A 12315-nucleotide genomic window follows, 5' to 3' on the forward strand; every position below is an offset into this window, starting at 1 on the left:
ATTTCCTGAGTAAGGAATTATTAGTAGTGCTCTCAACTAACGAACAACTTGGTTCTAGTGAAATAATACCAGCAGCTTATCATTATGTAGTTTTTCTATAGTGCCTCTGATCCCATGATCAAAAGATGCTTCCATGTGAGGTAGGCCAGTATTATATCCCTTTTACTACAGATAGGAGGCACAAAGCGATTAAGGTCAGACAAGTCAGCCAGACTCCCTCCTGCTGATCCTCATATTCAATTTTAGGTATTTCATAGACTGATGCAAACAGTCATTTTCTGGTATTTAAACGGGAAGTGATGAAGCAAGTTGGCTGACGTATGAAATAGCAGTTATGTGGGAGAATTCTGAACCACTCTGCATATGCAGAATTCATGTGCTGTGCAGAATGTTTTATTTCTCTGCAGAAAATACATTCTGCTGAATATGTGCTGCAGTTATACCTTTCACCCACCAGGGGCTACTGTGGCGCCAGAACAGAGCAGCCCTTCTCAGGCTGGAGGGGAGCTCCAGCTGCGGATAGGGAAGCAAAGAAGCTGCTTTCCTAACAGTGCCCTGCCCGTGGGGCCAGGTCAAGAGGCACGGGACATGAGGGGACGGATAGCATGGGGCACATGGGACTGCTGGGGGCGTGGAGGGGTCACAGACTGGAGTCAGAAGGGCTAGTGGGGGGGAGGGAAGACAGACTGGGGCAGTGGCTGAATGGGAGTGGGGGTGCAGGGCCACATGTGGGAGGGAGTGAGGGTAGCTGAGTTGGGGTGCAGGGACACATGGAGATGGGGGTGGCTGATTAGGGAGCACAGGGTGACGGGGCAGATGGGTATGACTGAATGAGAGAGACTAGGGGTCAGCCAGGGTCTGCATGGGGGGAGGCTCCATAACAATTCCCCCAAAATCTGTTCCATACTTCTCCCAGCCACACACAACAAACCTCCAGGTTCACTCTCAGGTTCCATCCCAGCAATTACCTCCCTCTCCTTCAACTCCTCTCTTACCCTTCACTCCCAAGCCTTTGCACTGCTTCTGAGGGGTGTGGGAAATGTGTTTCTGTATTGTAGTTTAAATGAAATATCACTCAAAGTTCTGTATTAATACACATAGTAATGAACCTATATGACAAAAAACATTTCCTGAATCTTTTTTTGTCATCTGTATTGTTAAAGACATATTTGCGGACAGATATTTTGAAATAAATTACCAAAATAATTGAAACTGGCATGATTAATACTGTGTTATTTTGACGAATAAAATATGCAGAATTTTGCAGAATTTTGAATTTTTTGGTGCAGAATTCCCCCAGGAGTAGTTTAGCTATGTAACTAGGTCTGCACAGATTCTAAACAATAGCTCAAAGCAACAATAATACATATTTCCAGCAGTGCTCCACAGCACATTTCTGTGTCATATCAGTTTGAAACCCTAAAAAGATAGTTAACTGATTTATATTGTTTGGCAACACTATCCAGTTACATTCAGTGGCCTTATTCAACTCAATTTCCTGCAGATATTTCTCACAAACTATGAGACCTAACTGCAACAGAGAATTTAAAATCACATTATTTTAAGAACTGTTTTACGTTTTCTAGATTCCTAAGCTGCCTCATGTCTACACTGCATTTGCACTGTTAGCATCATTGTTCCTGCAAAGCGTACACATCACATCTACTTCTCTCTTCTCCCTTATATTACAGCAGACAGAATGGGTGAAGATTAGGAAACATGTGGAGACAGATTTGGAAGGCTGATCTTTGCTCTTGCTCCTGTAATTTTTCAGATACAAATAACTGTGCACAGTTGTAGCTGCAATTATTATCCAGTGTATCTGTGTATCAGGGAGTTAAGACAGAACCTTGATAACATTAACTGTGTCTGCAAATAACTGGGTGTGCCAAAAGGGAGACCAGATTGAAGCAAACCTTAAAATCAGGCCTATAATGTCTGTTATAAGCAGCATGTACATAGCAAGAAGTTACTCACCTTGTGCAGCAACGTTGGTTCTTCCAGATGTGTTTTCCTATGGGTGCCTCACTGTAGGTGTGTCTGCGTCCCTGCACTGCTGATTGGAGAACTTCAGTAACAGTGTACATTGGGCCTGCACATGAGCGGTGTCTCCTCATGCTGCACCACAAGACTAGTCAGCGAGCGTGGGCTAACTGTCCTCAGTTCCTTCTCTACCACAGTCATAAACAAGAACGCTGAAGTAGAGGGGAGGAGGATGGGTTGTGGAGCATCCGGAGAGACACACATCTCGAAGAACCATTGTTATTGCACAAGGTGAATAACTACTACTATTTCTTCGAGTAGTGTTCCTATGGGTGCCCCACTGTAGGGGACTCCTGAACAGTACCCCTTTTGGATGGCTGGGACTTCGGAGTCGGGTCAGTTACAGATGACAGTACTGTGGAGCCAAAGATGGAATCAGAGGCAGAGTCCGGAGTACTGGCATACTGTTCTGCGAAAGGGTGGACTGACGTCCAAATAGCCACTCTGCAGATCTCTGAGACAGGGACATCCTGGAAGAAGGTGACAGATGAGGAAATCGGTCTTGTGAAATGTGTTTGGATCAAGTCTGGGCAGGAGGATCACATTACAAATTTGGTAGCACCATCTGATGCAATTCGAGACCCACTTAGAGAGTCTTTGGGCTGATATTGCTGAGCTCTTGGATCTTTCCGCCACACAGATGAAAAGTCCTGGGGATTTCCTGAAGGTCTTTGTCCTATCAAGGTAGAAGGCCAGAGCTCTCCTAACACGTAGGCTATGCAGTATAGTCTCCCTATTGCCGTGGTGAGGCTTGGGGTAAAAGATTGGAAGGTGAATCAACTAATCTGTGTGAAATGGGGAGATTACCTTAGAGATGAACTTTGGATGCAGCCTGAGCGCAACCTTGCCTGGGAAGTGAACAGGTTCTACGAGTGAAACCAGGGATAGGAACCTGTGCTGAGGTAGGACGGCTTTGGTCAGTAATAAGTCTAGGTTGGCCCTTATGAATTCCAAACATTGCACAAGAGGGAAGGTTGACTTCTGGGGGTTGATCTTTGAACTCAGTTCTGTGAACAAGTGTATCATACTGTTGACGGTTTTGTGGGACTTCTGGAGAGATCTGGAGACAGTGGTCCAGGTCTGAGTAAATCATTATCCCTTGCAAACATAAGTGAGCGGCTACCACTGAGAGAACTTTGGAAAATACTCTTGGGGCCAGTGATAGCCCAAAAAGGAGGATTCTGTATTAATAATGGTCGTACCCCAGAGTGATCCTGAGAAATTGCGTGTGAGCCAGTAGGATTGAGATCTGAAAGTAGGAGTCATAGAACTATAGAATACTAGGGTTGGAAGGGACCTCAGCAGGTCATCTAGTCCAACCCCTTGCTTAAAGCAGGACCAACCCCAACTAAAACATCCCAGCCAAGGCTTTATCAAGCCGGGCCTTAAATACCACCACCTCCCTAGGTAACCCATTCCAGTGCTTCACCACCCTCCTAATGAAAAACTTTTTCCTAATGTCCAACCTAGACCTTCCCCACTGCAACTTGAGACCGTTGCTCCTTGTTCTGTCATCTGCCACCACTGAGAACAGCCTAGCTCCATCCTCCCTGGAACCTCCTTTCAGGTAGTTAAAGGCTGCTATCAAATCCCCCCTCATTCTTCTCTTCTGTAGACTAAACAAGCCTAGTTCCCTCAGCCTCTCCTCATAAGGAATGTGCTCCAGCCCCCTATTCATTTCCGCTGCCCTCCGCTGGACTCTCTCCAATTTGTCCACATCCTTCCTGTAGTGGGGGGCCCAAAACTGGACACAATATTCCAAATGTGGCCTCACCAGTGCCAAACAGAGGGGAATATTACTTCCCTCGATCTACTGGCAATGCTCCTACTAATGCAGCCCAATATGCTATTTGTCTTCTTAGCAATAAGGGCTCACTGTTGACTCATATCCAGCTTCTTGTCCACTGTAACCCCCAGGTCCTTTTCTGAAGAACTGCTGCCGAGCCAGTCGGTCCCCAGTCTGTAGCAGTACATGGGATTCTTCCGTCTTAAGTGCCAGACTCTGCACTTGTCCTTGTTGAACCTCATCAGATTTCTTTGGGCCCAATCCTTCAGTTTGTCTAGGTCACTCTGTATCCTATCCCTACCCTCCAGGGTATCTACCACTCCCCCCAGCTTAGTGTCATCTGCAAACTTGCTGAGGGTGTAATCCACTCGATCCTCCAGATCATTAATGAAATTGAACCAAACCAGCCCCGGCACCGATCCCTGGAGCACGCCGCTTGTAACTGGCTGCCAACTAGACATTGAGCTGTTGATCACTACCCATTGAGCCTGATGAACTAGCCAGCTTTCTATCCATCTTATAGTCCAGTCATCCAACCCATACATCTTTAACTTGTTGGCAAGAATACTGTGGGACACCATATCAAAAGCTTTGATAAAGTCAAGATATATCACATCCACCACTTTCCCCCATCCACAGAGTCAGTCATCTCATCATAGAAGGCAATCAGGTTGATCATGCAGGACTTGCCATTGCTGAATCCATGCTGACTGTTCCTGATCATCTTCCTCTCTTCCAAGTGCCTCAAAATGGATTCCTTGAGGACCTACTCCATGATTTTTCTGGGGACAGAGGTGAGGCTGACCAGTCTGTAGTTCCCCAGATCCTCCTCCTTCCCTTTTTTGAAGATGGGCACTATATTTGCCATTTTCCAATCCTCCAGAACCTCCTCCAATCGCCATGAGTTTTCAAAGATAATGGCCAATGGCTCTGCAATCATTTCAGACAACTTGCTCAGCATCCTCGGATGCATTGCATACGGCCCTATGAACGTGTGCATGGTACAACTTTTCTAAATAATCCTGAATCTGTTCTTTCACTAATTAGGGTTGCTCACCTTCTCCCCATTCTGTACTGCCCAGTGCAGTACTCTGGGAGCTGACCTTGTCTGTAAAGACAGAGACAAATAAAGCAATGAGTACTTCAGCTTTTTCCACATCATCTGTCACCAGGTTGCCTCCCTCATTCAGTAAGGGGTCTTCACTCTTCCCAACCTCCTTCTTGTTACTAACATACCTGTAGAAACGCTTCTTGTTACCCATCACGTGCCTTGCTAGCTGCAACTCCAATTGTGCTTTGGCCTTCCTGATTTCACTCCTGCATGCTCAAGCAGTATTTTTATATTCCTCCCTAATCAATTCTGAAGGTCAAGGGCCGAATACCAATCTCCCTGTTCCAGTACTGGAATGATCATTAATAAGGTGACCATCTTGAACTTCTGAGACTTGACAATCTTTTTGAGCGCTCTGAGGTCCAGTATGGGTCTCCAACCTCCCTTTCTTTTGGGTATTAGGAAGTAACAAGAGTACAACCCATTGTCTCATAGATATTGAGGTACTGGTTCTATGGCTCCTAACTGGGGGAGGTGATCTAGCTCCTGTTGTAATAAACTCTTCTGAGAAGGGTCCCTGAAGGGGGACAGGGATGGGTGTTGTGGACGGGGTATGGAGGTGAAGTAGATGGAGTACCCAGATCGGACGATCTCTAAATAAAACCCATCAGTCTGACGTTATGTGTTTCCAGGCACTGTGAAATGCTGCCAATTGGTGGCCAAATAGATATACAAGCACAGCCTGTTACGTGAGTTGTGGGAAGTGATCTCACAGTGTTTCGATGTCAAAGGTGGTGTTTAGATGTACGATGATGTTTGCGAAGCAAACTGTTTTTCCTGGTGTCCTTGACCTCCTCAAATGGTATGTGGAGAGTGCCCACCACATTTTTCGCCAACTCCAAGCGGAATTCATCTGCCAGAGATTGTGGGGCATGGCATGGCTGAAGATATATCCCCACATGCCCAGTAAAGTCTCGGTGCTGAAATGTCGGTACCAAGATGCAGGAGATTCAGGTGCATCCTGTATGCCGAGGTCTCTGATGTGATGGAATTCGGCTGGTACTAGTCAGGCACAACAGAAGCAAGCAGCAGCATGGAGCCCTCCAATAATCGTTGGGGAGCACAGAACTCCCACAACCCTGGGGCGGCAGAGAGTGAGCGAGCTCCTGCTGGGACTGAGGCCAGGGTGGGGCAGATGAGGAGAGCAAGCTCCTGGCAGGGCACAGAATGTGGCCATCCAAAAGGGGTCAAATTAAAATTCCTGTGCACACCCCTGGCCAATATTGAACGTCTCGGTGGCAGTGGCAGAGGAAACAGAAACCTTGTCTGTATAAACCCCTCTGATGCCGGGCAAGCCACCACTGGAGGTACCAAGGTAGACTCACGTACTGGGAGTGTCTTTTTATGCTTGTTCCTCTCTCATGGTTCCAGAGGGTTGGTGCCCATGCCCATAGGGTCTGTGGGATTGTCAGTGGTACCAGTAGCTGATGGTTGCCATGCATGGCTGCCGAACTGTGGTATTGGTGATGGCAGTGCCAAGGATACCAAGTGAGATGAAGATTGCTTGTGGCAATCCCTAGGCTCACTTAGGAGACTTCCTGTGCTCTTCTTGGAGGACTTATGAGAGAAGCCCCCAGGCTGCTTCTTCAATCCACTTTCCTTAGAAGTGGAAGGTTGTGGGGAAGGCTCAGGTCTACCAGGAGATTGAGGTCGGAGAGCTGCCTCCATGAACATAATCTTCTGGAGGAACTCTCTGTCCTTGAGGGCTCTCGGCTGCAGATGATGGCAGACAGTGCACTTTTGCTGTATGTGGCCCTCACTGAGGCAGCAGATGCTTACCCGCAACCGGGATCGCCTTGTTGCAAGTGCAGCACTTCTTGAAGCCTGGGGAGCTGGGCATACCCCACTAAGGGGGAAAAGGCAGAAAGAAAAAATTAAGTTCTTTTGTGATTTTATTTTTTTTGAAGGGTGGAAAACAAACAAAGAAATAACAACTAGAACTATAACCAGAACTGGGGAAACTATCTAACTGCAAACTACAAACAGAAGAACAAGAGCCTTAACAGACTGCTAATGGCTCCGTCTCTAGCCAGGGGTGGTTGAGAAGGAGCTAAGGATGGTTAGCCTGCATGCACTGACTAGCTTCGTGGCATAGCACGAGGAGAGACAGCACATGTGCAGGCCCAACGGACACTGTTACAGAAATTCTCCCATCAGCAGAACAGGGACTCAGACACAATTACAGCGGAGAACCCATAGGGACACTTACAGTGGAGCAACCATAAGAATACAACTCAAAGAAGAACCATATTTAGAGAGGAGGGCACGATATGCTGATGAACTGTTCTCCTTCTTCCACTCCTCTAGCAGTTTTTGAAATTCCAACTATAAACCACTTCAAGAAAAAACAAGTTTTAATCTGAAATCACCTAATTCGGGGCTACCTAAAAACTCTGAATACTGCAATTTATTCTGACGTACCTTCCTTAATACATGGTATCACATTACACTTCAGAAGGCATCAATAACAAGCTAAAGAGAAAAGGAACATTTTAAGAGGCTAATCAGGATGGATGGGAGGACTGCTGAAGAAATGAAACAGGCCAAAATGAAAAAGCAATTCCAAGTGGAAAGAGGAGAAATCTCTCAGGTTGTGTGAAACACATATTCATTTTTCCTTTCAATTCCTACAGACAGAAGTAATGAAGTCTCTGACTAGAGAATTGTAGACTATATCTCTCAAATCCAGGATGTCACATCTTTATATTATAAAGTTAAAAACTTACGTTGCATAAATATACTGGCACAAGATTCTACTCATAATTACATAGAATCATAGAGTTGGAAGGGATCTCAGGAGGTCATCTAGTCCAAGCCCCTGCTCAGAGCAGGACTAACCTCAGCTAAATAATCCCTGCGAGGGTTTTGTCAAGCTGCAGCTTAAAAACCTCTAAAGATGGAGATTCCACCACCCCCAAGGTAACCCATTCCAGTGCTTCACCACCCTCCTAGTGAAAAACATTTTCCTAATCTCCAACCTAGACCTCCCTCCCCTGCAACTTGAGACCATTGCTCCTTGTTCTGTCGTCTGCCACCACTGAGAACAGCCTAGCTCCATCCTCCCTGGAACCTCCTTTCAGGTAGTTAAAGGCTGCTATCAAATCCCCCCTCATTCTTCTCTTCTGCAGACTAAGCAAGTCTAGTTCCCTCAGCCTCTCCTCATAAGTCTTGTGCTCCAGCCCCCTCATCATTTTTGTTGCCCTCCGCTGGACTCCCTCCAACTTGTCCACATCCTTGTTGTAATGGGGGGCCCAAAACTGGACACAATACTCCAAATGCAGCCTCACCAATGCCGAATAGAGGGGAATGATCACTTCCCGTGATCTACTGGCAATGCTCCTACTAATGCAGCCCAATACGCTATTAGCCTTCTTGGCAACCAGGGCACACTGCTGACTCATATCCAGCTTCTTATCCACTGTTAGCCCCAGGTCCTTTTCTGCAGAACTGCTGCCTAGCTCATCGGTCCCCAATCTGTAGCTGTGTATGGGATTCTTCCGTCCTAAGTGCAGGACTCTGCACTTGTCCTTGCTGAACCTCATCAGATTTCTTTTGGCCCAATCCTCCAGTTTGTTTACGTCCTTCTGTATCCCATCCCTATCTTCCAGGGTATCTACCACTCCCCCCAGCTTAGTGTCATCTGCAAACTTGCTGAGGGTGCAATCTTCCCCATCCTCCAGATCATTGATGAAGATGTTGAACAAAACCGGCCCCAGGACCGAACCCTGGGGCACTCCGCTTGTGACTGGCTGCCAGCTAGACATGGAGCTATTGATCACTACTTGTTGAGCCCTATGCTCTAGCCAGTTCTCTATCCATTCTTTACATGGAGTAAAGAACTTAAGAATGGCCATACTGGGTCAGACCAATGGTCCACTAGCCCAGTATCCTACCTTCTGACAGTGGCCAATGTCAGGTGCTTCAGAGGGAATGAATAGAACAGGTAATCATCAAGTGATCCATACCCTGTCGCTCATTCACAGCTTCTGGCAAACAGAGGCTAGGGACATGTTAGAACATGGTTTTCCCTACCCATCCTGTCTAATAGCCATAGATGGACCTATCCAACATAAACTTATCTAGTTGTTTTTTTTAACCCTATTATAGTCTTGGCCTTCATGACATCCTCTGTCAATGAACTCCTCAGGTTGACTGTGTGTCGTGAGAAGAAATGCTTCCTTTTGTCCATTTTAAACCTGCTGCCTATTAATTTATTTTGCTGACCTCTAGTTCTTTTATTATGAGGAGTAAATAACACTTCCTTACTTATTTTCTCCACACCGGTCATGATTTTATAGACCTCTATCATATGCCCCCTTAGTAGTCACGTTTCTAAGTTGAAAAGTCCCAGTCTTTATAATCTCTCCTCATATGGAAGCTTTTCCATGCCCCTAATAATTGTTATTGCCTTTTTCTGTACCTTTTCCAATTCCAATATATCTTTTTTGAGACAGGGTGACCAGATCTGCACGCAATATTTAAGATGTGAGCATACCATGGATTTATAAAGAGGCAATACGATATTTTCTGTCTTATTATCTATCCCTTTCCTAATGATTCCAAACTTTCTGATAGCTTTTTTGACTGCCACTGCACATTGAGGGGATGTTTTCAGAGAACTATCCACAAAGACTCCAAGACCTCTTTCTTGAGTGGTAACAGCTAGTTTATACCCCATCATTTTATATGTATAGCTGGGATTATGTCTTCCAATCTGTGTTACTTTGCATTTATCAACACTGCCATTTTGTTGCCCACTCAACCCAGTTTTGTGAGATCCCTCTGTAACTCTTCACAGTCTGCTTTGGACTTAACTATCTTGAGTAGTTTTGTATCATCTGCAAATTTTCCCATCTTGCTGTTTACTGCTTTTTCCAGATCATTTATGAATATGTTGAACAATATTGGTCCCAGTACAGATCCCTGGGGGACACCACTATTTACCTCTCTCCATTCTGAATACTGACCATTTATTTCTATCCTTTGTTTCCTATCTTTTAACCAGTAACTGATCCAGGAGAACACCTTCCCTCTTATCCCATGACTGCTTACTTTGTTTAAGAGCCTATGGTGAGGGACCTTGTCAAAGGCTTTCTGAAAATCTAAGTACACTATATCCACTAGATCACCCTTGTCCACACATGCTTGTTGACCCCCTCAAAGAATTCTAGTAGATGAGTGACGCATGATTTCCCTTGACTCTTCCCCAACAAATCGTGTTCATCTATGTGTCTGATAATTCTGTTCTTTACTATAGTTTCAACCAATTTGCCTGGTACTGAAGTTAGGCCTATCACCCTGTAATTGCCAGGATCGCCTCTGGAACCTTTTTTAAAAATTGGCGTCACATGAGCAATCCTCCAGTCATCCGGTACAGAAGCTGATTTAAATGATAGGTTACAGCCACAGTTAGTAGTTCTGCAATTTCACATTTGAGTTCCTTCAGAACTCTTGGGTGGATACCATTTGGTTCTGGTGACTTATTACTGTTTATCAATTTGTTCCAAAACCTCCTCTAATGACACCTCAATCTGGGACAGGTTCCTCAGATTTGTCACCTAAAAAGAATGCCTCAGGTTTGTGAATTTCCCCCACATCCTCAGCAGTGAAGATCGATGTAAAGAATTCATTAAGTTTCTCCACAATGGCTTTATTTTCCTGGAGTGCTTCTTTAGTACCTTGATCGTCCAGTGGCCCCACTAGTTGTTTAGCAGGCTTCCTGCTTCTGATGTACTTTGTTTTTATTTTTTTGAGTCTTTAGTCAGTTGTTCTTCAAATTATTTTTTGGCCTTTCTAATTATAGTTTTACACGTCATTTGCCAGAGTTTATGCTCCTTTCCAATTTCCTCAATGGGATTTAACTTCCACTTTTTAAAAGATGCCTTTTTGCCTCTAACTGCTTCTTTTACTTTGTTGTTTAGCCACGGTGGCACTTTTTTGGTTCTCTTATGTTTTTTAATTTGGGGTATACATTTAAATTGAGCTTCTATTATAGTGTCTTTAAAAAATTTCCATATAGCATTTTTGGCACTGTACCTTTTCATTTCTGTTTAACTAACTTCCTCATTTTTCTGTAATTCCCCTTTCTGAAATTAAATGCTACTGAGGCGGGTTGCTTTGGCATCTGTCTCTGTCCCCGTCCCCTCCTTAAACCCCCCCACAGGGATGTTAAATTTTATTATGTTATGGTCACTATTACTAAGTGGTTCAGCTATATTCACCTCTTGGACCAGATCCTGTGCTCTACTTAGGACAAAATCAAGAATTGCTTCTCCTCTTGTGAGTTCCGGGACTAGCTGCTCCAAGAAACAGTCATTTAAGATGTCAAGAAACTATTTCTGCATCCCGTCCTGAGGTGACATGTACCCAGTAAATATGGGGATAGTTGAAATCTCCCATTATTATTGAATTTTTTATTTTAGCCTCTCTTAGCCCTGAGCATTTCAGTCACTATCACCATTCTGGTCAGGTGGTCGACAGTATATCCCTACTGCTATATTCTTATTAGTCAAGCATGGAGTTACTATCCATAGAGATTTTATGGTACAGTTTGGTTCAATTAAGGTTTTTATTTCATCTGACTCTACTCTTTCTTTCACATACAGTGCCACTCCCCCACCAGTATGACCTATTCTGTCCTTCCGATATATTTTGTTCCCTGGTATTACTGTGTCCCATTGATTGTCCTCTTTCTACCAAGTTTCTGTGATGTCTATTATATCAATGTCCTCATTAAATATGAGGCACTCATGTTCACCCATCTTAGTATTTAGACGTCTAGCATTTGTAAATAAACACGTTAAAAACTGTCACTTTTTAGCTGTCTGCCATTATGTTATATTAGTGAATGGGACTCTTTTTCATTTGACTGTTTCTCATCAGATGCTACCTGTGTTTTATAATCTTCCATCCTCTCCTCCTTACTAGAATATAGAGAATCTCCATTAATAGACCCTCTCCTACAGGATGTCTGTCTGAACCATGTGCTCCTCTGCACTGTCAGCTTTCCCCCAGTCCTTAGTTTAAAAACTACTCTATGACATTTTTAAATTTTATGTGCCAGATATCTGGGTCCATTTAAATCCAGATAAAATCAGTAGTTACTCAAGATTTGCATGTTTAACTCATGGGGACATTTTGCAATTGGATTATTTGGTCCTATTGACTACAGCAAGAGCTCCAAGCCATGCATTCAAACTCAGGATAGAATTTGGCTCAGTTTTGTAAAAGTTTTGAGAAATGTAATTACCTGAGTGAGAGCTCTCAATAGTGGTCTCTGACCTGACAGGAGATATTTTGGGTCCTTTTTTTGGATGGGGAACATAGTACATCTCAGAACTTCCAGAAGGCTTATATGGCAGCAATAGAGGCTGAT

The 12315-nt window shown here is 44.4% G+C and overlaps 1 protein-coding gene across 3 annotated transcripts in view; it reads right to left on the reverse strand.

The window, feature by feature from the left end:
- ALMS1 (ALMS1 centrosome and basal body associated protein) overlaps window positions 1–12315 on the reverse strand; it is a 95451-nt gene that overhangs the window by 34684 nt on the left and 48452 nt on the right. For all 3 annotated transcript variants that reach the window (XM_067533585.1, XM_067533586.1, XM_067533584.1), the window contains exon 9: window positions 12190–12315. In XM_067533585.1, the coding sequence (XP_067389686.1) occupies window positions 12190–12315 (126 nt within the window). The remainder of the gene's footprint in view (window positions 1–12189) is intronic.

Source organism: Emydura macquarii, unplaced genomic scaffold (genome assembly GCF_026122565.2).
Source record: "Emydura macquarii macquarii isolate MOO-44397 ecotype Brisbane River unplaced genomic scaffold, CSIRO-AGI_Emac_v2 contig_3345, whole genome shotgun sequence".
Classification (NCBI taxonomy): Eukaryota; Metazoa; Chordata; order Testudines; family Chelidae; genus Emydura; species Emydura macquarii.